Here is a 25,373-nt window from a genome sequence, read left to right as displayed (position 1 = left end):
GAAAGCTACTATCGGGCCGTTGAACAAGTTCGAAGATCAAATGGTTGTGACTTTTGGTTCCAGATATATGATGGTATAAGTGACGTAACCGACGCTTCCACAAACGCAATATTTTCTAATTGCTGAGTCATGCATAAACAATGTGTTACTATCATGAAATATAATAATGAATAAAGCCTTACATTTACTTTCCTCCAAACCGCAATACAATTCCAAACAATTTCTGAAGGAACGGAATATTTTGAGACCAACGAATTTATTTCTTTATCTCCACAGGCGATCAACTCTATCAATTGTTATTTCGAATTTTGAAAACGTGTTTTGCACAATGTTTTGAAGCAAAATGTGCTCATTTAAAACAACGGTGTCTTCGTTTTCCATTTTTATGGTTTGACTGTTATTATAACGAATAATTATGACATTTTCACAAGGTAGACTGTTATAAAGATCATAAATTGTGTTTTAAGGAATGCATACGTCATTGATATGAATTTCATAAGTCATGCTTATGAAGTTCATATGTGTGCTTACTGAATGCATAAGTCTTCAATGAAATCAAAATTGTGCTGGTTCATAAGTCACAACTTATGAAATTGTTAGGGTTTTTTTTCTTCGGTGTATATACCCCAAGAACAAAAGTTTGTCCCTACGATTTAATAAAATACGAAACGAGTGCATGATTTTTCATAGTGACACAAAGTTTCATGTTAAATGGATTTTCCATTTTACAAGTAAATAAAAGTTTCAGACGCGATTTTTACAATTTCAAAGTGGTTACGTGAAACTCAGCTAATGTGTCGAATTGTTCCCAGGTTGTTGATTACAGATAAGCTTTCAGATTATCTATGTAAGGCTAAATGACTTTGCTTCATTCATGGGGCTTCTTTACAGCCAATATTACTGATTTTCGATTCTGCATAACTGCTCTTATTAAAGAATTGAACGGAGACATTTGCAATTATTATGTACAGTGAATCGTGTTAATACATCGCTTTGAAACCTAATCTAAATACTATAATATAAATTGTACCACCCACTGGATTGGTTGATAGTTCTAGGAATAATTTGATTAATCATGTTTAAATTCGCGAGGAATTCTTTCAATGTCGACGGACTAGATCTACTTCTGTGACGCAATATCTCCCAAATCAAACACCATGGAAATACACAATCGGAATAATTTTCGTGTTATATTTTAATAATGAGATGCCACCGCCTCCATTTGAGCTTATCCACGCTCACCCATTCTACTTATAGACGTCATAACTTTCATGTGATCGCAGAACTACGTAGTATTCTACATCACGTCAAGCGTTTTTTCCTAACGATGATGTTAGTGATTCAAATTTTTCTTGGACGTTGACGGGATATTACTTGTGTTAACGTGTCTCAATAATGTCTAATGTCTGATGCGTTCAAATGAATGGAAATAAATGTAGACATATATGGAGACGTACAAGATTTTGCTTTCACCAAGTAAAGGTTGTTAACAATGAATGTATTTATTAGTTCACTTCAGCGAAAGACCAAACGGTTAAAACCGAGTATGAATAAACTCTTTCATTCCTGCATTTATTTGTTATTTCCAGAATCGTTAAAGCATTCGTTCATCTAACTAGGTTTCATGAAAAAATTATTCATCTGCACCGGAAATCCAAGAAGTAGGGAATGTGGAGGTAAGTTACCTTAAGCATTTGATTAATCATAGAGCTGGAGTGACTGGAGGTGCAGATACAAGTTTCCGTTTTCTTGAACATTTTTTTTTTCATGTAACAGTTTCTTGTGACGCCAACACCGCCGTTAAAAAATTCCTATTTTTTGGTAACAACGTAATCGTATTTTCTTAACTTTAATGAATATGTAATCTAGCGTGATGTTAGATTTACGTTTAGTGTTTCTAATGTACGTCCTTCTTTACGTTTCTATATATAAATAGGTTGTAGATATGCTATAAGATTGATTATGTTTTAGGTTAGGTTTTGAATATTAGTTCGACGATATCTTATTCACCCCAAGTTTGGTGTTTATCTTGGTTTGCTCTAATCCAAAGGTTCTTCTTAACTGTTCAAAAAGTAAGTAGGTAACTAAAACTGTTCCGTTTAGAAAGTATTTTGATAACAAAAATGTTTTGAAGGTCTCCAAACCTGATTTAATGAAACTATACTACAAACTTGAGTTTTTCTTCACTTTTTTATTACTTAGCTTCTACATTCGGAATGACAAATTTGCTAGCTTTTAAGTAATATTTAAATATTGTCAAATTCTCTTGTAATTATTGATTATTAATTCTTAACTATGCATAAGCAATGACGATATACGACGTTTGAAAACATGACTTTTAATAGCGTTTTGATTGTTTTTCACTTTTTGACACTTTTTCTTGTCTCCCTTTCATTCTTACGTCAGTGATTAACAATTTAAGGACTATTCACACATTTCAGTTCCGTGGCGGTTCAGTGAAAGTGCCTTCAGTGCGCCGTCAGTGTTCTTTTTTATCGGAACCCTTCCGTTCCGTTTCCGTCCTGTTTTCGTTCCGGCACAGCCAATGCAATGACATACCCACTTCAGTGAAAATAAAAAATATCGGTGACGACGAATTTGAGTTTGCCGGACGGACGCTACACTGACGGCGAGCTGCACTGAAACGGCACGGTGCCGGATAGGTGTGAATGCGCGCATAGAAAACGAATGAAATAATATCAGTTTCCGTGCACGGTGTTGTGCCGGCACTGAACCGGACCGGATATGTGTGAATAGTCCTTTATGGTCTTCTCACACGGATAAACTGCTACTCGGTATCGTAGAGAATAAGCTCCAATCACAAGAGGTGAAAAAAGAAAATATCGCATTTTGTGGTTATGGTGATATGTGGTTAGTAGCAACAAGAAATTGCGACCAGAGCTGCTAAATGTCACTATCAACTAGCAACTTCACACGACGTAGATTGGAACGCTTATGTCACTGGATTGCGAATAAACCACCTGTCAACTTCCACTTTCGAAAGAAATTGCAAGCGAGCTATGAAAGATAGAGTATTTAATTTAACACGAGACGAAAGGGAAAACTTTTCTCTGCCGTTTACTATTATGACTTACTCTCATCGAGTGCCGAGTCATTCGAAATTACTATTCAAAGTGAATGTTGATGGATGGCTTATTGGCCGTTATAAAAAAACGCGTGATATATTGAGTGTCATAACTTAAATTCTCTTGATATTACACTCACCAGGACGCTCATTGATTGCCGATTATTCAGTCTATCAAGGTCATTTGACATGACTGACAATTTGCAGCTCTGATTGCGACAATGCGCTTACTCAGAGTGTCGGGCTTACCTTCATTTCGCACAATGCAGGAATTATGTGTAGCAAAATTTTTAATTACTTGGCTTGAATCTCAGTTGTCCGTCCATCTCCTAAAACCAATGACAGTTCTATTTGGGACCTTTCTTGGCAATACTTCTGGCACTTTGGTCAGTCTTCAATCGCCAAGACTTCCAAATCGATGCCATTTGGTGAATTTTCATGTAGCTTTCTCTTTTGGGTAGTGACAAAAATTGGAATTTTTCTAGTCTACCCTTTCCAATTATTTATAATTAATTTCATAAAGAGTTCTGAAAGTACGACTTTCCTTTTGAGTCAAAGTGTGTGAGTTCTGATACATTTTGAGTACATTTTTGTCACATTTTTATCACATTTGCACTTACGTCAGGCCCATGTGTAACTTCCCACTCCCCCCACCCTTGGCAGATTTTTCAACATTAAGTTTCAACTTGACAATTCATACTTCATTCTAAGAACTTGTTTTACATGATTGATGCTGGATGGGTAGTTTCGTCAGTGCGGGTAAGGGTAACCCTATGATAAATCGGCAATTATTGTCCATTTTTTCAAATAAAAATGTTAATGCTTTCACTGTTTTTATTTCTGAGCTAATATGAAAAAATCTATACGTGTCCTCAACCTCGAAAATGATAGTTACACGTCTGTAATTTCTTTCTTTTTCAATTCTGATAGTTTTAACTACTCCCAGAAACTTAGAACCTCGCTAGAATGGTTAAAAGAGCTGAGTAAATTGGAGTATTTACTTTATTGAAAATGTTGCATATGAACAATATTGGAAATTAACAGCTATATGGATGGTAAAATTCAGAATTGACTTCCTCCGAATTGGATACGTTGGAATTTGTATACGTATTTAGTAAAATATACCATTCGTTTTGCACTGATGGAGGAATCGATTCGGCATGTGCCAGATTTTTGTAAGGGCGAATGTATTTTTGAACCTTTCTTCAATCCATTGTGACTCTAAAAATGTTAGTTGTATAAAAATAGTGCCTAAGAAAAAGTTTCAGGAAATCAATGAGACACTCTATTGAGCACTATAAAAAAGTATTTAAAAAAAATAATAAGCATTAATAAAATTATCTGAATCAGCCTTTGTATATAAATATTTCTCTAATTTTTTGCTTATATTCTTATTTTTTGTTATTAAAACCGTTAAATTTGCCATTTATTTATTAACTACTTATTCAAAATGTGCTAAAATAATTCTAAGGTATTTTTAAATCTTTGAATTTCACATAAAAATAGGCAGTTCAACGATAAACGATTACACAAGCAAAACCAATAAATTGGCCTCAAAGATTGTTCTCCTAGACGTAGCCGTTCTGGAAATATTTATAGATTAATTCATAGAACTTGAAATGCGCAGTTTTATTAGGATATAGGTATTTGTATATTTTATTTAAAACAACTTATTTCTTTAAATTACTATCATATCAATTCCTCCTAAATAGTTAAATGATTTAAATGTACATACGTAAATGTAAATATATGAATTTAAAATAAATTGACATAGCATACGCATGATTCATATGGAAATCTGGAATAAGTGACGTGCGAAATTCTCTAGATTGACGGCAAGATTCATCCTCTCGTGACGTTATAGCAACCCAAATTATATATTCCCGCGATTTTTAGCAACCAGGACTGATGGGTATAAAAGAAATTGATCACTTCCCTCTCGATATCAGTTCTGTATTAACGCTACAACTGTGAAGCCAATCATATTTCCTAGATTCACGTTAAAACAATCTATTTCGACTCAAAATGAAAACGGTACTAAGCAATATTTTGGAAGATAAAAGATAAATAATGACACTTAAACATGTTCGTCTTTTTTTCTCAGATATTCTGCCTGCTTGCTCTGATTGTGATCAGCACCGCAAGTACGATTCAGATGCCACCGAGCGACCCGCAGCGAGTAGCAGTCCCACAACCACATCGGGTGCTGTTCCGAGCAGCACGTGCTGTCGAGATGCCTGAATCTGCGAAGGAATCATCTTCGGAGCAGAAGGTTGCCGAGAGCGATACCGATGATATGGAGAATGCCGAAACCGTTGGATTTGGATTCCATAAACACATTCATGTCAGTCCATCGTACGGTGGCTACTATGGTGGATACCAGCCTTACGGGTACAATTACGGATATAACTATCCGTATGCGTACAACTATGGATATTACCGTCCGTATTATTACTAAAGCATGCTTTTGTGTTGCACAAAATTTCACTGTCGAACGTGTAAATATACTTAATGTTAAACAAAAGTATTTATTTATTATTGAGATAGAATTGAGAAATGTATCATTCACCTTGCTTGCTTTATCTACTCTAAATTTATTTCTACTGTACTGTACTTAACAGACAGCCAATAAAGAAATAAAATCCAATATTCATTGATGTTTATCATGCGATGTATATTTTTTCAAACTTGAAATAAAATCTGATTGTCATGAGAATTGAAAATTTTTAGGCCTACAATAACTAATGCGTTCCAATTAAATTTCACTGCATGAAGCAAAACCTAGGTATTGTTTTCCGATGCTAAGTGTAACTTACTATTTTGCAGCCATTGCATACTATTCTGATATGTGATACTATTCTTATGAATCTAAGATATATATGACCAGGTTAAAACCTTTTCCGGGTTCATTAAAAGTCTTTTTTTCTATACACTTTATCTGCGATTTTCGATAGTTGCACGGTTTAGCTTTGTAAACTGACTTAAGGATTGAGGATTACGATTGAGTAGAGACAGATTATAACAGATCGGCTGAAAAGTTCGTATCGTTTCTATGAGAGGGCGCCACTAGAATTAAATCCATACCATTTTCAGTTAGTACCAACCTTCAAAAGATACGTGTATAAATTTGACAGCTGTCTGATTATTAGTTTGTGAGATATTGCATTTTGAGTGAAGCTACTTTTGTTATTGTGAAAAAAATGGAAAAAAAGGAATTTCGTGTGTTGATGAAACACTACTTTTTGATGAAAAAAAGTGCCGCCGATACCAAAAAATGGCTTGATGAGTGTTATCCAGACTCTGCACCGGGCGAAGCAACAATTCGTAAATGGTTTGCAAAATTTCGTACTGGTCATATGAGCACCGAAGACGATGAACGCAGCGGACGTCCAAAAGAGGCTGTTACCGATGAAAACGTGAAAAAAATCCACAAAATGATTTTCAATGACCGTAAAGTGAAGTTGATCGAGATAGCTGACACCCTAGAGATATCAAAGGAACGTGTTGGACATATTATTCACGAATATTTGGATATGAGAAAGCTTTGTGCAAAATGGGTGCCGCGTGAGTTCACAATCGATCAAAAACAACAACGAAAAATCATGCTGAAATTGAATGAATTGGGCTTCGAATTGCTCCCTCATCCACCGTATTCTCCAGATTTGGCCCCAGTGACTTTTCCTGTTCTCAGACCTCAAGAGAATGCTCGCTGGTAAAAAATTTAGAAGCAATGAAGAGGTAATCGCTGAAACTGAGGCCTATTTTGAGGCAAAAGACAAATCGTACTACAAAAATGGTATCGAAAAGTTGGAAGATCGCTATCATCGCTGTATCGCCTCTGATGGCAATTATGTTGAATAATAAAAACGAATTTTGGCAAAAAAATGTGTGTTTCTATTAAACGATACGAACTTTTCAGCCGAACTGTTACCATCTATTGAGATAATTTGAATCCTGTTTTGACACATATTACCATTGTAACTGCTACCAAGTTCATCTAATCATTATGTATATCATCACTTTATAAGAATGGATCGAAATATGTCGATGCAAAATAAATATTATGATTCTTGCTTGCTCATGATAATTTTGTTAATTAATCCGTTAATTCCAGAGTAACAACGACAATTGAAATCTGGAACATGCACAGCCAAAAATTATGAATTTTACGTTGTCGTAAACCCATATATGATGCAAAACGAAAAAACCAAATTCGTCAAATGGCTGGAACACGTCCAATTGCCAAAAAATGACTTCACATTCCAGAAAATGATAACTTTTATTTATTTTTCATTTTATTTAAATGTATTATTTATTGTAATATATTTATTATAACTTATATACTAAGTTACTAACTAATACAAAGAGCGAATCGTTTCAATTGTAGATGGTATCGATTTTTGTCGAAATTGGCTTATAATATTATGTGACATTAAATCTAATGGTTCAATATTTGTAAGTCTGTGTAACTCATTTGAGGGAGGATGCTTCAAGATTATTTTCCGAATTTTATTCTGAATTTTTTGAACCTGTTTGTCAATTGCATGTTAGTGTTATGTACATTCAGTGAAGTGAGCATGTCGAAATTCTTGCCAAGTAAAGACCATTTGCGGGAATTGCTGAATTATTTATTTTACAAAACATCAGTCCATTTTTAGTTTTTAAGAAAAATTATTTTTGGGTTCGGGTCGGATATGGGTAAAATAGTTTTACTTTCGATCGGGTACGGGTTTAAGAAATTTCTTACCTGACAATCTCTCCCTCTTATTTCACTTGCTCTGTTCCTCGTTCAGGCCGGATGGTTGGAGCTATTTACTTTGTCTTATGCTGCGGCTAGGTTCTGGTGTCTTAACATAAAACTTATAATAAATCTTGAAAATAAATATTCTTGTAACCTTTTTGCCTTTCTCTATAGAAAAGTATTACAATTGCTGGAAAAACCGACTATCGAACGGAGCCTCGGAGACCCATAGTGTTATATACCAATCGACTCAGCTCGACGAGATCGAAAAATGTCTGTGTGTATCTCTCTCTCGGTCTCTCTCTCTGTGTGTGTATGTATGTGTGTGTATGTATGTATGTGGTTCCGGAGATATGATGATATAGGTGACGTAACCGACAAAACGCTTTGTTTTTCGCAAGATTCTCGGAGATGGCTAAACCGATTTAACAAACTTAGGCTCGTTTGAAAGGTACTATTGGGTATTTGATCAAGTTCGAAGATCAAATGACTGCGACTTCCTGTTCCGGAGATATGATGGTATAAGTGACGTAACCGACAAAAAACGTTGTTTTTACTGCTTTTTTTCAAGATGACACTAACTCTCGACGTTTCATGCATTTCTAAGACTTTTGGCATCAAATTTTTTTTCGATTTCGGAAACTATGTGACATAAACACTGAACACGCCACTGCCCAGGGTAAATCTTGTGTGCTTAAGATTAATTTCTTCTTAAAATGAAACGAAATTATATTGAGAATAAGTTTATCGCTTCAACCGAAATAGCAGAATTATCACTATCACAAATCACTACGTTACATATTTCTTCAAAATAAAAATTTAACGTTACAAAAATTGCTGCAGGTATGCAAAACTTGACCACAACCTTGGCGGAGAGAAGCTTAAATATCGAAATGCATACCACTAGTTGCATATTGGACTATTGATATAATTTCGTCGGATACAAGGCAAATACAAATCAAGGCGAACAGAGTCTATGTTCTTGGTTCGCGTCTTCGATGTTGGTTCCAAATAAGGATCGATCTAAGGAGACTCTCGTGCAATTTCGCATTTAAAATGATTTAGTTTGACGATTGATTGAACGGTTTGATTGCAAATATCGATCATTCACAATTTTGGTTGACTTTTACCACATCAATAGCTCGAACAGCCCCATGGGGCTTATTATCGCTTGAGGAAAATTCCAAAAGTAGTGAGGATAGGGGACAAAATATTTTTTTAAAGGAAACGTCGAGAGTAGTGTTTATTAAACGTAGGCAAAACATGACACCGTATGTTGATTGTTGGTTAACAGGAATTTTATGTAATAAGAAAACAATTTTCCCGATCGTGCTAACCTTCTCCACGTATACTGAAAACGAGTCTCAAAACTAACATCAAACAATCAATTGAAACGTTGAACTGGTTCCGATTATTTTATTTTGCGTAAACGAATGGTAATAGTGCAAAGCTATGGTAGGATCATTTCGCCTATTCGCCCCTATTAGCGCTACTTGTTATGTTACAGATATAAATTTTAAAATTACACATCTAGAACTAAAACACTACTGAACATGCCCTCAGCACATTCCACTTTTTTATTGTTAAAAATAACAACAAGGATTGAAAAAGATATGCGATTAGAATTTGAGTTAGAAGATTAAGTTATGTTTGTTTCGATATTTCTTTTGCAAATGTAAATGTAAGAAATTTTTCTTTTGAGGTTGATTCAAGAGCAGATCACTTATGATATTTTCGACTTATTAGCGAAATCAAATGAAATGAACTCACAGTTTCTATAAAATTTGAGTTACCTGTTTTACTAACAACTTCCTTTTTCATTGTGTGTACAGCGTTTACTATGCATTGACGTTGTATTGTAATTAACTGTACCCTAATTTGTTGGTTATTAAATGTACCCTAAATTTGAAAACAAATCGTCACCCTAACTTTTCCGACTGAAATATGCCGGTAATCACAATACAACATTTTATATGCAGTCGTTGAAGAACTAATTTTACATAATCCATATTTTCTCAGCGGAAATAAATGGCAAAAAAAATTATTTGACATTTTTGTGATTTGACTATTATTTCAATACTCATTTCATATGTATTCTACCCTTTGGGATTCGGTAATCGATACCTTCAGGTTATTATTAAAGGTATTGCCGGTGAAATTAGGTTCAAACAGAAAATAAAGAGTACCTCATGTTAACCTGCTTTTAACTAGTTTTTAAGTTGTTTTAAAAACACTTTTATTCACATGTGCCAGGTGCTTTTTACAAAAATCTGTGATCAAGCCAAAAACCTGTCTGTGCAAAATCTGTGCACGTTTCCCGTACCATAATAACTTATCGGAAAAAAGATCTCACTATCACAGTGCTAAACTGTGATCCATTTCAGAATCTGTGAAAATTTGTGCCATTTTTTAAATCCGTGCGGAAATTTGAAAATCTGTGAAACACAGATTAATCTGTGAACCTGGCATTCCTGGTTCAAACACAAAGAGCAATCGATCCCACAGCGAGAGCTTTGTTCAACAAGTTAAAATTAATAGCGTTTTCGACTTAATTTGCACTACACCGGTGCAGTGCTACACTGAGGCATGAATAAACGAACAAAAATGACAAAAACATAAACAGTAACCATTGACTACAATAAACGATTCCATTGCACAGAGCTACACCAAACTTTTGATGAGTGCTACACCAGTGGTATCGGTGCAGAAAAAGTGTAGCACTGGTGTAGTGCAATTTAAAAACGAAACCGCATTCAGCCTGGATTCGAGTCAACAATACAACTTAACAGCACAGTATATATAACTTATTTTGGATTGACCTTATGGAAACTAATTTACTAGAACAGGGCTTTCGGGCAGAACCCTGAAATGGGACGTGAATTCTAATCATTTTTCTACCAAGCCTTTGCAGATTTTTCTAACTTCTGGGAGACAACCTAAAAAATTAAAGTCGGAGATAAATAAATGCAATATTCCATCAACTGATATTCCTGTATACTGTGCGACTTCAGTTTGACAACGTTTCTTTGAAACCTGTTTTTATTTAATTATGAGTTACGTAAAATCACACTGAACAGTACTTATATGGGACGAATATTTAAAGAAAAATCTCTTCCGTCAAAGAGAATCATCTTTCTAATGACACATTGGGATTTGGTTTAAATTGAAAATGTGCGCATTTCAAATCAATTAACATGACCCACGCATGATTCATACGAAAGTCTGGATCTCCTAGTGACGTGCGGAATTCTTTAACTGGACGACAGCAGAAGCTTGCTCTCGTGACGCTATAGCAACTGAAATTATGTATTCACTAGATATTCAGCAACCACTACTGAAGAGTATAAAAGAAAATAAACTCTTCCTGGTCGCTATCAGTTCTTCACTAACGTTCCAACTGAGTAGCTAATCAAATTTTACAGTTTCTAGTTCGTGTTGAAAAACAAGTACCAACTCAAAATGAAAACGGTACTAAGCAATATTCTGGACGTTAGGAGATAAATAATGACACTTATAACATTTTCTTTTCTCAGATATTCTGCCTGCTTGCTCTGATTGTGATCAGCACCGCAAGTACGATTCAGATGCCACCGAGCGACCCGCAGCGAGTAGGAGTTCCACAACCACATCGGGTGCTGTTCCGAGCAGCACGTGCTGTCGAAATGCCTGAATCTGCGAAGGAATCATTCACGGAGCGAAAGGTTGCCGAGAGCGATACCGATGATATGGAGAATGCGGAAACCGTTGGATTCGGATTCCATAAACACATTCATGTCAGTCCATCATACGGTGGCTACTACGGAGGATACGGCGGAGGATATGGCGGCTACTATGGTGGATACCAGCCTTACGGGTATAATTACGGATATAACTATCCGTATTATTACTGAAGCATGTTTTTGTATTGCACAAAAATTTTACTGTCGAACGTGTAAATATACCTAATGTTAAGCAAAAGTTGTCACATTCGTTTTTGAAGTATAGAAAAATTGAGAAATATATTTGCTGGTTGCATGTTATTTGCTATAGGTTTTTTCTCACTATAACTTTTCTGTCAATGTATAATTTGAAATATTTTTTTTTTTCGATCGTCTCACCATTGTATGTGTAACTTTTTGGCATGAAAACGCCGTACTCTTTAATAAATTGGGCTTTGTGATTCGAACAGTGATTTATAGAATATATCCCATGTTTTTGCGAGTGTTAAACTATTTTCTGTACTTACTAATGTTCAATTATATTATTGCCTATTAGTTATTAATTAAATATGTACCTATAAAGCAAAGTCTTGGTATCACATTCCTTTTGTGGAATTTGGCCTTTCTATTTAAACAGACTTCGCAGTCGATTCTTAGCGTACAGAGTCATTGCATGACTATTACCATGGATTCTACTGACACTAATACCGTTTTCGTTTTTGAACCTAGACGCGGGCTACTCTGACTCCGAGTAAAACGAACACGTGGTACGCGCCCTAAACAACAACTCATGAAAAAAAGAAAAAATAAACAATCTCGGCTGGATGCGTGGTGCGACCCGAGAAAATTTTCAGAGCGAAACTACGCGATTGGAGTCCGATCTAGAGCGACCTCAGGTTGCTAAAACAAACATATCAAACGTTGTTTGGGCGACTCTGGGTCAGCTTTCCGGCTGCTCTGATCAATAAACGAAAACGATATAAGAATCCTTCCAGGTCGGTGCTCGAACATATGACGAAAAAGTTGTAGCCGGGTGTGAGGAATCTACAATAATCCACTAAAAGCGTATAATGCAGAATACCAATATCGATATTTTTCTATCGTTTGCATGGAACGTTCAGTATCATTCTTCCATGACATTCGTTTAGCTAAGGAAACTGGACATTTTACAAACAATGTCAGTTTAGTTTTTGATATTTCCAATGAGTACATACGTATTTTTAGTGGTACAAAGCCAGACCCTAACTTTCATTAAAATAAGTAAAAAGTGTCTCAATAAATAACACTTTCAACACTTGTCACTAATCAACTTGCCACAGCTGCACTATCACTCAAAATAACTGTTTCGACCAATTACTTTACTATAAGTTGTTTGATACTCATTGAAATTAGACTTTTTTGAGAGTCAGACTTAGGCACCGTATCCTACTCCCAGTGATACCAACTTTCTCAAATATGAATTCGAAACTATAAGTAAAATACTAAATGCTTATGAACTGTCCTCATCATTTACATTCGATTCACTAGACAAAAAAAAAACAATTTGAATAAAGTAAGAAATAATTTCTTTGTCAAGTTTAACTCTCGCGAAAACATAGGATATATTCTATGAATCACTGTCCAATCACTAAGCATCACTAAGCCCAATTTAGTGGAGAGTACCGCATTTCCATGAGAAAAAGTTACACACACAATGATTAGACGATAGAAAAGAAAATAATAAAATTCATTTCAAATTATACATTGACAGAGAAGTTGTAGTGAGAAAAAAACCTGTAGCAAATAACATGCAACCAGCAAATATATTTCTCAATTTTTCTATACTTCAAAAACTAATGTGACAACTTTTGCTTAACATTAGGTATATTTACACGTTCGACAGTGAAATTTTTGTGCAACACAAAAACATGTTTCAGTAATAATACGGATAGTTATATCCATAGTTGTACGCATACGGATAGTTATATCCGTAATTGTACCCGTAAGGCTGGTATCCACCATAGTAGCCGCCATATCCTCCGCCGTATCCTCCGTAGTAGCCACCGTAGGATGGACTGACATGAATGTGTTTATGGAATCCAAATCCAACGGTTTCGGCATTCTCCATATCATCGGTATCGCTCTCGGCAACCTTCTGCTCCGTGGATGATTCCTTCGTAGGTTCAGGCATTTCGACAGCACGTGCTGCTCGGAACAGCACCCGATGTGGTTGTGGGACTCCTACTCGCTGCGGGTCGCTCGGTGGCATCTGAATCGTACTTGCGGTGCTGATCACAATCAGAGCAAGCAGGCAGAATATCTGAAAAAGAAAATGTTTTAAGTGTCATTATTTATCTCTTAACGTCCAAAGTATTGCTTAGTACCGTTTTCATTTTGAGTTGGTACTTGTTTTTCAACTTGAAACTATAAAATTTGATTGGCTACTCAGTTGGAACGTTAGTGAAGAACTGATAGCGACCAGGAAGAGCTTAATTTCTTTTATACTCTCCAGTCGTGGTTGCTGAATATCGAGTGAATACATAATTTCAGTTGCTATGGCGTCACGAGAGCAAGCTTCTTCTGTCGTCCAGTTAAAGAATTCCGCACGTCACTAGGAGATCCAGACTTTCGTATGATTCATGCGTGGGTCATGTTAATTGATTTGAAATGCGCACATTTTCAATTTGAACCAAATCCCAATGTGTCATTAGAAAGATGATTCTCTTTGACGGAAGAGATTTTTCTTTAAATATTCGTCCCATATAAGTACTGTTCAGTGTGATTTTACTTAACTCATAACTCAATAAAAACAGGTTTCAAAGAAACGTTGTCAAACTGAAGTCGCACAGTTTACAGGAATATGAATTGATGGAATATTGCCTATATTTATTTACGACTTAAATTTTTTAGGTTAGCCCCCAGAAGTTAGAAAAATCTGCAATGACTTGGCAGAAAAATGATTAGAATTTACGTCCCATTTCAGGGTTCCCCCCGAAAACCTTGTTTTAGTAAAGTAGTTTCATCAAGGTTTATGTGAAAAAATAATAAAAATAGAATTATGTCCACTTAATAATAATAATAATAATAAGTTATAAATATTGAATTGTTAAGTTGTGTTGACTCAATTTCAGACTGAATGCGGTTCACCTAATTTTAGGTAATTTAAGGGATTGCTCTTTGTGTGTGGACAACAATGGGAAGAGCGTATCAGTTAAAAAAAATCAAGGTAACTACAAAACAAGTAAAGAGTAGGTTAATATAAGGTACTTTTTATTTTCTGTTTGGACCAAATTTCACCGGTAATACATTTAAAAATAACTCAAAAGTATCGACTACCAAATGCAAAGGGTAGAATACATATCATATGAGTATTAAAGTAATAATAAAATCGCAAAAATGACAAATAAGTCAACAGTTGCACTATTTATGTACCATTTAATTCCAATATTTTACTGTAACGTTATTACACTTTCACAAAGTCACTATACTTTAATTAAGTATAACAAACGTTACAATACAGATACGCGTATTTCGCCAACCTCAAAAAAGGAATATCTAAACAAACATGATTTAATCGCAAAAGCAAACTCCAATCACATATCTTTTTCGATCCATCTCTTTTATAAAAATAAAAAAAGTGAAATGTTCTGAGGGCATGTTCAGTAGTGTTCTAGTTCTAGATGTGTTTGTGTCAGTTTTATTAAGTATATCTATAAATCATAGCACCAACAAAACTAGCAATAAAGTGTAGCTTACTTCACTTTCTCACACATGATTGAATAGATTTTTACTAACTTAAATTCAAATATAGTATATCTATGTAGAAGTATTATGCAACAGAAATCTTCTAATCTATTTTCTAAACTTTTTGAAATTGTAGTATTTCGGAGAATTTCTGCTGTAATATACAGGAGAAAATAAAAATGAGAAAGGCATCTTTACACCACTAGGTGGATTAAAACAGGTTTTTCAGAAAAATATTTCTCTTCTTATTGACAAGCTTCTTCTATTTATTATGGACCATTTAACCGACTGGTCATTTGGGTACACATTGAACTAAAATCTAACTGAAAAAAATAATTTTACACACAACACTTTTTATACCACGCAGCAGTAGAGGAGGCTAAGCCGGACAGCTTAAATATCTTCCAAACCAGCAATTATTTCGATCCATGGATTGACTTTGTAAATACGCTTTCATGTGACAGACAGACGTCAATAAGTTGGATGACGCTGAGTCAATTCAGTTTGGCGTCGGTCGTGCTCGTGTCAAAAGGTTCACGTTTTTTAATGATAATTTTTGTAATTTTTTAATTTTTTGGTTATACTTGATTTCTGTGCCTAGTAATGACGGTCTGGTTAATGCTTTCAAATGTTTATTTCGTGCTTAATCCAGTGATTACTGAGTGCTTTCGATCACGTGCAAAATAGAAATATTATTTCGTCTCGAAAATGAATTGTCTGTGTTGGGCTACACACACATGTCACAATGAGTAACAAACTATATAAAACTACCGATCTGATGAGTAATCAGAACTCATAATTTAAATTTAAATGTATCACCTAACATTAGAATACCCATCGGTTGAAAATTTCTTGTCAAGATGATAATTAGACCGTTCGTACAAAATCATGCGCATTTCCTACGCATCGTAGATTTTCCGGTAATTAGATACCTAGTAAAAAACATACACCCCTGACAAAGTGCAAACAATATGGTGTAATGGATACTCAGGTACTTATCCAGCATCAGGTATTTACACCACAACGTTAAAATATTTGCGGTTTAACCAGAAGAGTTGAATACAACAATTCTCTTCAATTGCTTCTCCAAAAATACGGCCGTACGAGGAATGCATTCCAGGTTGTTACCCTATTATAGAATAAAATAGCAGCAATATAACGATAACCTGCAATTTTGAACGAAATTATTCGCATTTAAAGAAATAGTGTTATCTCGACAAAAATTTGTGTGAAAAAAGTCGACTTTGGGACTTCGAAAAATTTTGAGATTTCCGAGTTGAATAAAAGAGTTGTGTCAATAAGAATTCAATTTTTTCTGAAAAACCTGTTTTAATCCACCTAGTGGTGTAAGATGCCTTTCTCATTTTCATTTTCTCCTGTATATTACAGCAGAAATTCCCCGAAATACTACAATTTAAAAAGTGAAGTAAGCTACAATTTTGTCGGCTTACTTTACTATGGGGCGCCTTTTCAAAATTTACCCGTTGAGAGAGTGATAAGTTTTTGATCGAGAATATCTCTTGTTGTATCTAACGTATCAATATTAATTTCGCTACATGCCATCTGAAATATGATCATCAATTTATGATAACATTTTCAGTTGTGTGACATAATCACAAATTATTCAAAACTAGAGTTTTCTAAAAGTTTTAGTTTCACATACAGAATCAAGCATTCAGTTCTGCTACGTGACGGTTTTTTTACGTTCGCAGTATTAGTTTCATTTCAAACAAGATCGATTGCGTCATCCAGCTGCTGGTCGTTCGCATTGCAATCAGCCCTTCAAAGAGCTCTAAATGTTATCTAAAGAACTTTTAGAATTACTTATCTTTTGAAATATGCTAATCGGAAGTGAAAAAAATTAGTTTTGTGAAGGTTTACAGTTTGATAGATTCAAATTAGAAAAATTTCGCATACTTTTCTCGGATTTTTGACGTAAATACGTTTCACTTTACTATGGAGCGCATTTCAAGAGCTTATTTTTTGTTCCATTCAACATAGTTTTCTCTCAACAGAATTTTCAGTAGCATGAGGTCACCACAAATAATTCGAATAGCATTTTTCCTAAATATTTCATAAGTGAAAAAGCTAACAAATTGATACTTCATCCATTCTAGCCTTCGTAGTTGACTCCTTCAGTTCAGACCAGCAGAATCCAGTTCTAGAGTTCAGTTCTGGTTTTCAGATTAAGATTTTCACAATCCAGATCCTAACTTCAGCTCCTCGTCCACAATCCAAAGCCAGAATCGAGTTCCAGAATTCTGAATCTGTAGTTGATACCGAATTTTAGAACTTGATTCTGCGCCTGGATTCTGAAACTGAGATGATCATGGTCTCGATTCTAAACCTGAGCTCTCGAAATTAATTTCAGAAATGATTTCTGGACAAAGATCTGAACTTTGAAACTGAATTCTGGAACTGAAGATGCGTATCAGACTAGAATTCAGTTTCAAAGTTTCTGTCCGGAATTCAGAATGTAGTTTCACAGTTTCTGTCCTTAGTTCAGAATTCAGAATTCAGTATAAGAATCCTAAAACTGAGTTCTGAACCTGAAGCTCTGGAACTTCACACCGAAATCAAGAATTATAAATCAGATTAAAAATTCAATTGTATTTCCAGAATTCAGTTCTAAAATATATTACAGAATCAATGTTCAGAATTCAGTTCAGTGCAGGAATAGAATTTTGTTCAAGAATTCAGTTCTACAGAAAAATAACTGAAATCAGGAAATAGAATCTGAGGATTTTTGAACTCAATTATTTGAATTTTTTAGCTGAGTTCGGAATCCGAATTTCAAAACTGAATCCTGAACCGGAATTCTGTATCTAACACTCAGCTGTTCTAGATGCAGAGTGCGTTACTAGGATTCAGGTTAAGAATTCAATGCCGAGTCAGACTCCTGGTCTCGAATTTTGTTCCACAATGCAGATTAAGTAATCAGTTCAGCAATCTAGAATTAAGTTTTAGAATTCAGCTTCAGAACTCAGTTCCTGAATCTAACATCACAATTAAGAATTCAGATTCAAAATTCAGTTCTAGTTCAGTCGGCACTTGGTTCCAGGAAGCCAGGTTAAAAACTCAGATTCTTCAATATCAAAAATATGTTTTAATCCACTTAGTGGTCCAATGATGCCTTTCTCACACTACTCATTGTTCGGACCTAATCTAACAAACTCTACAAATTCTGGTTACCCTGTAGTTCGGGAGCCGGAAGTAGTATCCACAACAAATTTAGGAATTCCGTATGAAACTTTAGGACTTTTCCTTTGAACCTCTAAGTTTGTGAAAATCGATCAGACCATCTTGAAGAAAAGTGAATGAGATCCTTTTCGCAGTTTTGAATCACCATTTTAAATTTATTTGAAACCGAAATAGCCGAAGTATGCCAGCAACAAATATGACCTCCAAATTGGAACAGTTTTGAACCTAGTTAAACCTAGACTTACTATCTCATGCTCTATTTTGATTAAACCAATGAAACAAAATTTAACAAACAAAACGAACTTTACAAATAAACTTTAATTCATTGACATTCTTTATTTTTTTATCATTTATTTTACACCGGCTTAACATTCTTTTATTCTCTCGGTTGCACATCCCAAGTAACAATTTTTGTTACGCTAGCTTGTTTGTGACTAGTTTGCAAAAAGATATTTGAGTGATTGTTACTAACATCTAACCACTTGCATGACTCAAAAAGCGCAGTTTCTACTAGTTGTTAATTCAGCTAAAAATAAGTTGTCGTTACGTTGTAATGCCATACTAGAATAACTTATCTTTTCATAACTTGAAAATAACTTGTTTCCAAGTAAACTAGTTGAAACTTAGTCACCATCGACATTATAAACATTGAATGAATCCAGAATACTTTTCTATCTTCAATAAAAAAGCAGGAGAGTGCTTTAAATCACAAACTTGATACAAGGTACAAATTTCACAACGATTTTAAAACTGTCGAGCGGAATTCAATTTTACTTAACTGTTTTTCATGCGCCTTCAATCAGAATCTGTTTATAAAGATATGAAAAATAAACAACAAAATAACGCTATGTTCAGAATGCTCAAATTAGAGTGATTTCTTATCATTTTAAATTCATATATCATGAGAGTTATAATATTATCACAATCGATGCTCAATCCCTATATTATTTTCTTCGTATTTATGACAGTGCATAGAACAAAAATGATTATTCTGCCTTTCACTATTTTCGGCAAAAAGTAGTTTGGAAAAAAGTAATCTCCTGGTTTTATTTACGTTTCATACACTTCTTGAGACTCCATATTGTATTCGCCATATTCAAGCCAACAAAGGTTGTTTTGTTTGCATTTTCGTTATCATAACGTTGGGAAAACCTACCGATAACTAACTGAATCAATGAAGAATTTTATGTTATAATCTCATAATATCTAAGTTATTACTACATCAATTCACATAGTAACGATTTACATATACGCTTACGTATTTATAATGGTTTCGCAACCTTTTTTCAACTTGTAGCTAAAACTAAAACTGTGATTAAAGATATGTTAGAATCAAGTAACGATAACTTACTAATGATAGCTAGTTCAATGTTTATGTTATAAAGAAACACTGCCGTCACCTTGTTTTAACCATAACATAAAAAAACATGTTCGTGTTCTTGTTGCAACATAGTTGGGCTAAGTGGTATCAGAACTAGTTACGGGTTGCCAATATTGGAGTCTAATAAACTTATTTTCAACTAGTAGCTAGTAATAAAGTTGCGATTAAAGATATGTTTGGATTAAGTTACGATAGCTTATAATTTATTATTAATTCAATATGACAAAAAGATGTGGTGATTTGAAACCTAAATAACTATTTCGTAACTGGTTAGGTTATGAGGAAACATTGCTGTCACCTTGTTTTAGCCAGTATAACATAAAAAACATATTCGTGCTCTTGTTGCAACATAGTTTGGACTTAGTCGCATCAGAACTAGTTGCGGATTGCTACTTGGGATATCACAAAATAGCTAAAATGTTTATCAACAGCAGCACCGTCTTTTACCAATACCACACACTAGTAGCAGACATCCACAACCGTTTCGTTTTCATTAATGCGTGTACGAAATAGAACAAAGCACGCATCGTTCGATTTGTGTCTTCTTCTTCCATCGTACCGGTGTTGTATTTTGTTGTATATAGGGCATTTCACGCTAAATTAGCCACCCAATTTTTTTTCATTTAACATTTTTTTTTCGGTAAAGAACTCGAATATATTCGAAGCGTTTTTTATATTTTAATATGGTACGTGGAATTTTCGGGATGTGATTTTTCGTTTCGCGTTTAAAAAAAATTCAAAAAATGCCTATACTGTAAAATCTAATAAAGATACAAAAATTCGTCCAACACATTAAATGTGCGTGTTTTCCTGAGCTTTTAAATTAGCGATTCCATAAAACAACCTTTAAAAAAAATTAATGAAAAAAGTTACACATTAATAAACAAATAAAACAAATTCAAACTTGGGCCTAATTTTTAGTTGAAAAAAAAAGCCTTAGGGGCTTAACTCAATTTTGGCAAAGTTTCAGAGTGGAAAGTTGAATACTTTGGGAGCAGTGAATTTTTCAATCACGACCCGCACGTGCGGAGCGTACCGCAGCGCAACTCGTTCGAATACGGGCTTAACTTGCCACCATATGTCGCGCCACTGATCGAATCCTAACTTTGACAATTTATTGTTAGCAACGTTTCAGTTAAGATTGCAGTGTAAAAATGAATCCAAAAATCAAAAGCTGAGTCGAATGGTATATGACATTCGGCTCTCCGGGCCTCGGTTAAAAAGTCGGTTTTCACAGTGACTGCATAGCCTTTCTATATGAGATATCCGGTTATGTCTCTGACATTACCCACCGGTCTTTTTATTATGCCGAATGTCTTAGAATTGTCTGAATAGTCAAGATCTAGTGCCACATCAAAAAAAAATTTTTTTCTTGAAAAAAAAATTCCGCTCTGTTACTGAGATTTACGTGAAAGACACTTTTATTGATGCCATATGTCTTAGAAATGCATAAAACGGGGTAATCTCAAAAATTTAGAAAAAAAATCGGAAATATCCTTTAAATTAGATATTTTAGAAAAAAAAATCGAAAATATCCTAGATGTTAGAAAGTTGACTAACCCGCGTAACATTGGAAATTCGTTTACAAAAAAACACGAAATTTTGGAAATTCGCCAAATGGTCTCGAGTGGCAGTAAGCCTTGCATGCTCTTACCTCTACTATTTTCTTATCATCCTTCATCGTCTTGAGCGGGATAATTTCGAATTTCAATTCGTCTTTGACTATATTTACTATTCCTATTTTCATCTCGATTATGGGAATTCACAATTCATTGGAAAGAAAAACATTTAAACGAGAAATATTTGTTACTTGAAGCTGTTTATTTTACTTAATGTAATATAAATTAACACACCACATTCATGACTCAGTAAAAGTGATTAGAGAGCAGATATTCAAGGTAAAGTGAAACTCATCACAAAATGTGTGATAATTCAAAACTGAAAATGTACGCATGAATGACCACTTACATACAAACTCAAACACACGACCCAAAGTGGTTTTGAACCCATCGTTGCGCCTTTATAGGGAAATTGATACTTGGTGATAGCTTGTGAATGGGACTTAAGCGGTCACACATTAAACATTACTTGAATGTCCAGAATCTGTTCTAGAAGTATGCTTTATTCACCACCAATATGAGCTATAGTATCTCGGGTAGTAGTAGTGAGAATAGTGTGGGTAATATCCGTAGTGGTAGTATCGAGGATAGTGGTGATAGTATCCGAATCCGAATGTTTCAGATTTTTCCAAACCTTCTTTGTTCTCCTCTTCGACAGGGTCCATCAGATCACTTTGCCCGGTTTGCAGCTGGGGTCCCCCCTGGTTTTGCTGAACTGCTCTAAAACCAGCCGGTGGAATATTTCCACCTACTAGTTGAGGTTGCGTCAAATCCGATGGATAGGCATTGGCGATGGCCAGCAGAGCAAAAACGGCTAAAATAACCTTCGAAAATAATAATATGGAAACTTTCGCTAATGTTTTGATTCTGCAAGTCCTGAAATACCTTGAACATATTTAGATAAATTTAGACGCAGGATTTACTTATAGTGTTCTTTACACCGGTACACCAGTCGGAAGTAAACTGTCATTTTTGATCATTTGCGAACAGCTTTTATACTCACTTCTCGATCGGAGAAATGCCCTAAAGCAGGTTATATCTTCGTCGTTCTTCCGATAGGACGAATGCAACTTTTTTGTTTTGGGAAATGCCCCTGCGTCAAAAAAGAAGACTCCAGGTCACGTAAATTGACTTTCATTCCTTCGGAGGACTGGTTTTGAGTGACCTGGCTTTTTTTATCTTACGTTGTTTGTCCAACGTTCATTTGGGGGAATGGGATAAAATAAAGAAGCAACATTTGGAATGTATCAATGTTTGACGTCACTACGTAGTCAGAAAAGGTAGGTATATGGTCTGTTATGATGGGATAAAAAAGCGCAGTCCATTTAGAGATGTCGCAAAACGGGCTTCTGATAGATTAACTGTTTGACGTAGTACCAAAATGTGTGTCATGCAGTTTATAATATTCCACACTATTCCAGTTTCAGCTCGAATTCACGAAGCAGAAAATTTCACTTTTCCATACTAGTCAACCAAAATTTTACTTACAAATTCGTGTATTATGTCTGGTACCAAATTTAACAAAAATTTGTTAAATTAAGTATTTAATATAACCCCAAACTGGTTCATACAAAACACCGCATATTGAAGCGAAACTTGATTTTGTGTTTGAACAGACTACATAATCGGTTCTTGGGGCACAGGGCGATAATTATCTTTTCATTTTTTGTCTTTCTCATACAGAAAGGCTATGCAATCACGTTGAAAACCTGTGTGTGTAACAAAAATGTGCAATCGATTTTTTCGGAGATGGCTGGACCGATTTTCACAAACCTAGATTCCAATGAAAGTTCTCTTGGTTCCTCTTGGTTGCTATTGAATATTATCCGCATCGGACTTCCGGTTCCGGAGTAGCGGGGTAATATGTGCAAAAAAAGAATAAAAAGTGCACTCGATTTTCTCAGAGATCGCACAACCGATTTTCTTCAACTAAGATTCAAGTTAAAGGCTTATAGTCCCATAGGTTATTGAATTTCATCTAGATCCGATTTTCGGTTCGAAAGTTACGGGGTAAAATGTTCAAAATGAGCTAAAAATGTGCAATCGATTTTCTTGAAAACCGCCAATCCGATTTTCACAACCGTAGGATCAAATGAAAGTTCTTACATTGTCATATAACCTTATCAAATTGCATACGCATGTGACTTCCGGTTCCGGAATTACCGACTGATAGGTATAAAAATTTCATTCCTAGGAGCGTGTTTCGCCTTTCTCATATAGAGAGACTACGCAATTACTGTGAAAACCGACTTTTAAACCGAGGCCCGAAATGCAGAATATCATATACCATTCGATTCAGCACTGCGAACTGAGTAAATGTCTGTGTGTGTATGTGTGTATGTATGTAAACAAAATATGCACTCACTTTTCTCGGAGATGGCTGAACCGATTTATGCAAACTTAGATTCAAAAGAAAGGTCATATGGTATTATAGAGGGCACGAGCTGGTACGGAAGAAGAAAACACAACTCACCTTTACAAAAAATGCACACAGCGGAATTTTAATAAATTTCAATAAGATGCAATAAAGAAAACGAAAACCAACACCTAAACTGATTACTTTTTCACTTTCCGCAGATAGAGCGTGACCGATTTTTACTAACTTAGGTTCAAATTAATGGTCTTATGAATCCCCTCATCCGAATATAACTTTCTGCACGGAGAACCCGCAGATCACAAAATTACAATATTGCAATTGTTGTTTCACGCCCTGGTTGTTTCAACTAAAATGTTGTTGATTTAACTTACATATCTGTTGATTTTGACATAACCATTCAGGTAACCGAAATTGTTGTATTCAAATGCTGTCACTTAGCAGAGAACGAAGACAGCAAAACGCAGAACAAAAAACCTCTTCATTTCACCAGAAGCGTTTCATATTGAAAATTTTCAATGGTAAATGAACGTCATTTATGTTAGTTACGTAGTGGTCGTTTTATGTAAGTGAAAGTATGCAGAAGAATATAACAGTTAATTGTAAAACAAGTTTTCCATGTGTATTCTTACAGTATAAATGTTTTAATTTAATCTGAGAGTAATATTCTAGAATAACAGTTCGTGTCAATGTTATTAAAACCTTAAAAATTTGCTGCTAAAGTGAAGTGGTACTATTTGTATTTTCTTGAAAGTGTATCTGTAGCATTAGGTTTACCAGCGAGCCATTCTGCAAGTGAAGGAAAAAATTCCTAATTCCCTGTGACCATTTTTCTGGTGAGTTCCCTTTTGAGAATTGTAATCTTTTGGTTCATTTCCATATCCTTTGTGAGTTTAGTGATAAAGATATAAGCAGTTGATTAGGAAAAATTTCGTTGTTCAAGCAGTGAACGATTAACTGCCCCCGAAGAGGCTAACAGTAAAAAATATTTATTGCATTGGCGTTTTAAGTTCAAATAACTGAATAATTGGTTGAAACAACTGAGACATTTTTTGCTTTCATGCATACAAGTAAATTTGCTGGGATTGTGTCTTCGCTCAATTTCACGAGTGACATCTCATTGAAACGTTTCATTGTTCGATCAGGGTGTTTGGTTTGCTCAACTGAAACGTTTCATTACTTGTTTGTTACTTGTTGGGTGTCGTTGCTAAGCTGCCAGCACGAAAAATCAAAAATGACAGATTAGTTAAAACAACAGTCGATTAGTTGTACCAAATTTTAACCAATCAAAATTAGAAAAACAACTAATATTTTAGTTGTTTTGCGATCGCTGGCTTTTCCGTGGCAGCGATATCAAAGTGCGTCCATACTTTCTGGTCCATACTGCTGATGCACTGATGAGTCGTAGATGATATTGTACTCATTTTATAATCATTTTATAATAAAATTTACTGATATTTTTGGTTTATCTAACGATTTTGCATATTCAATGATATTTGTAAAATGTTTTTTTACACCACGACCGAGACCCTTATTTGTTACATATATCTT

At 34.9% G+C, this 25,373-nt stretch overlaps 4 protein-coding genes across 4 annotated transcripts; 2 read left to right on the top strand and 2 right to left on the bottom strand.

The window, feature by feature from the left end:
* The first annotated feature begins 5,054 nt into the window (after positions 1 to 5,054).
* Positions 5,055 to 5,543, top strand: LOC131434191 (uncharacterized). The gene is made up of 2 exons (XM_058600846.1): positions 5,055 to 5,119; positions 5,190 to 5,543. Exons 1-2 carry the CDS (start codon positions 5,111 to 5,113, stop codon positions 5,541 to 5,543), a joined length of 363 nt encoding a protein of 120 aa, XP_058456829.1. The 5' UTR covers positions 5,055 to 5,110.
* Positions 5,544 to 11,261: 5,718 nt separating this feature from the next.
* Positions 11,262 to 11,772, top strand: LOC131433654 (uncharacterized). Its single transcript, XM_058600143.1, has 2 exons — positions 11,262 to 11,294; positions 11,360 to 11,772. Exons 1-2 carry the CDS (start codon positions 11,286 to 11,288, stop codon positions 11,714 to 11,716), a joined length of 366 nt encoding a protein of 121 aa, XP_058456126.1. The 5' UTR covers positions 11,262 to 11,285; the 3' UTR covers positions 11,717 to 11,772.
* Positions 11,773 to 13,406: 1,634 nt separating this feature from the next.
* LOC131439323 (uncharacterized) lies at positions 13,407 to 13,967 on the bottom strand. The gene is made up of 2 exons (XM_058610212.1): positions 13,888 to 13,967; positions 13,407 to 13,823 (listed from the first exon to the last, which is right to left on the bottom strand). Exons 1-2 carry the CDS (start codon positions 13,894 to 13,896, stop codon positions 13,437 to 13,439), a joined length of 396 nt encoding a protein of 131 aa, XP_058466195.1. The 5' UTR covers positions 13,897 to 13,967; the 3' UTR covers positions 13,407 to 13,436.
* A 7,664-nt stretch (positions 13,968 to 21,631) lies between these two features.
* On the bottom strand, positions 21,632 to 22,452 carry LOC131437939 (uncharacterized). The gene is made up of 2 exons (XM_058607631.1): positions 22,334 to 22,452; positions 21,632 to 22,272 (listed from the first exon to the last, which is right to left on the bottom strand). The coding sequence occupies exons 1-2, from the start codon at positions 22,340 to 22,342 to the stop codon at positions 21,955 to 21,957; spliced, it is 327 nt and encodes a 108-aa protein (XP_058463614.1). The 5' UTR covers positions 22,343 to 22,452; the 3' UTR covers positions 21,632 to 21,954.
* Positions 22,453 to 25,373: the final 2,921 nt, after the last annotated feature.

This window comes from Malaya genurostris, chromosome 3, assembly GCF_030247185.1.
Source record: "Malaya genurostris strain Urasoe2022 chromosome 3, Malgen_1.1, whole genome shotgun sequence".
Classification (NCBI taxonomy): Eukaryota; Metazoa; Arthropoda; class Insecta; order Diptera; family Culicidae; genus Malaya; species Malaya genurostris.
The sequence above is the reverse complement of the archived record's forward strand: the minus strand, read 5'-3'. Positions and strand labels throughout refer to the sequence as shown.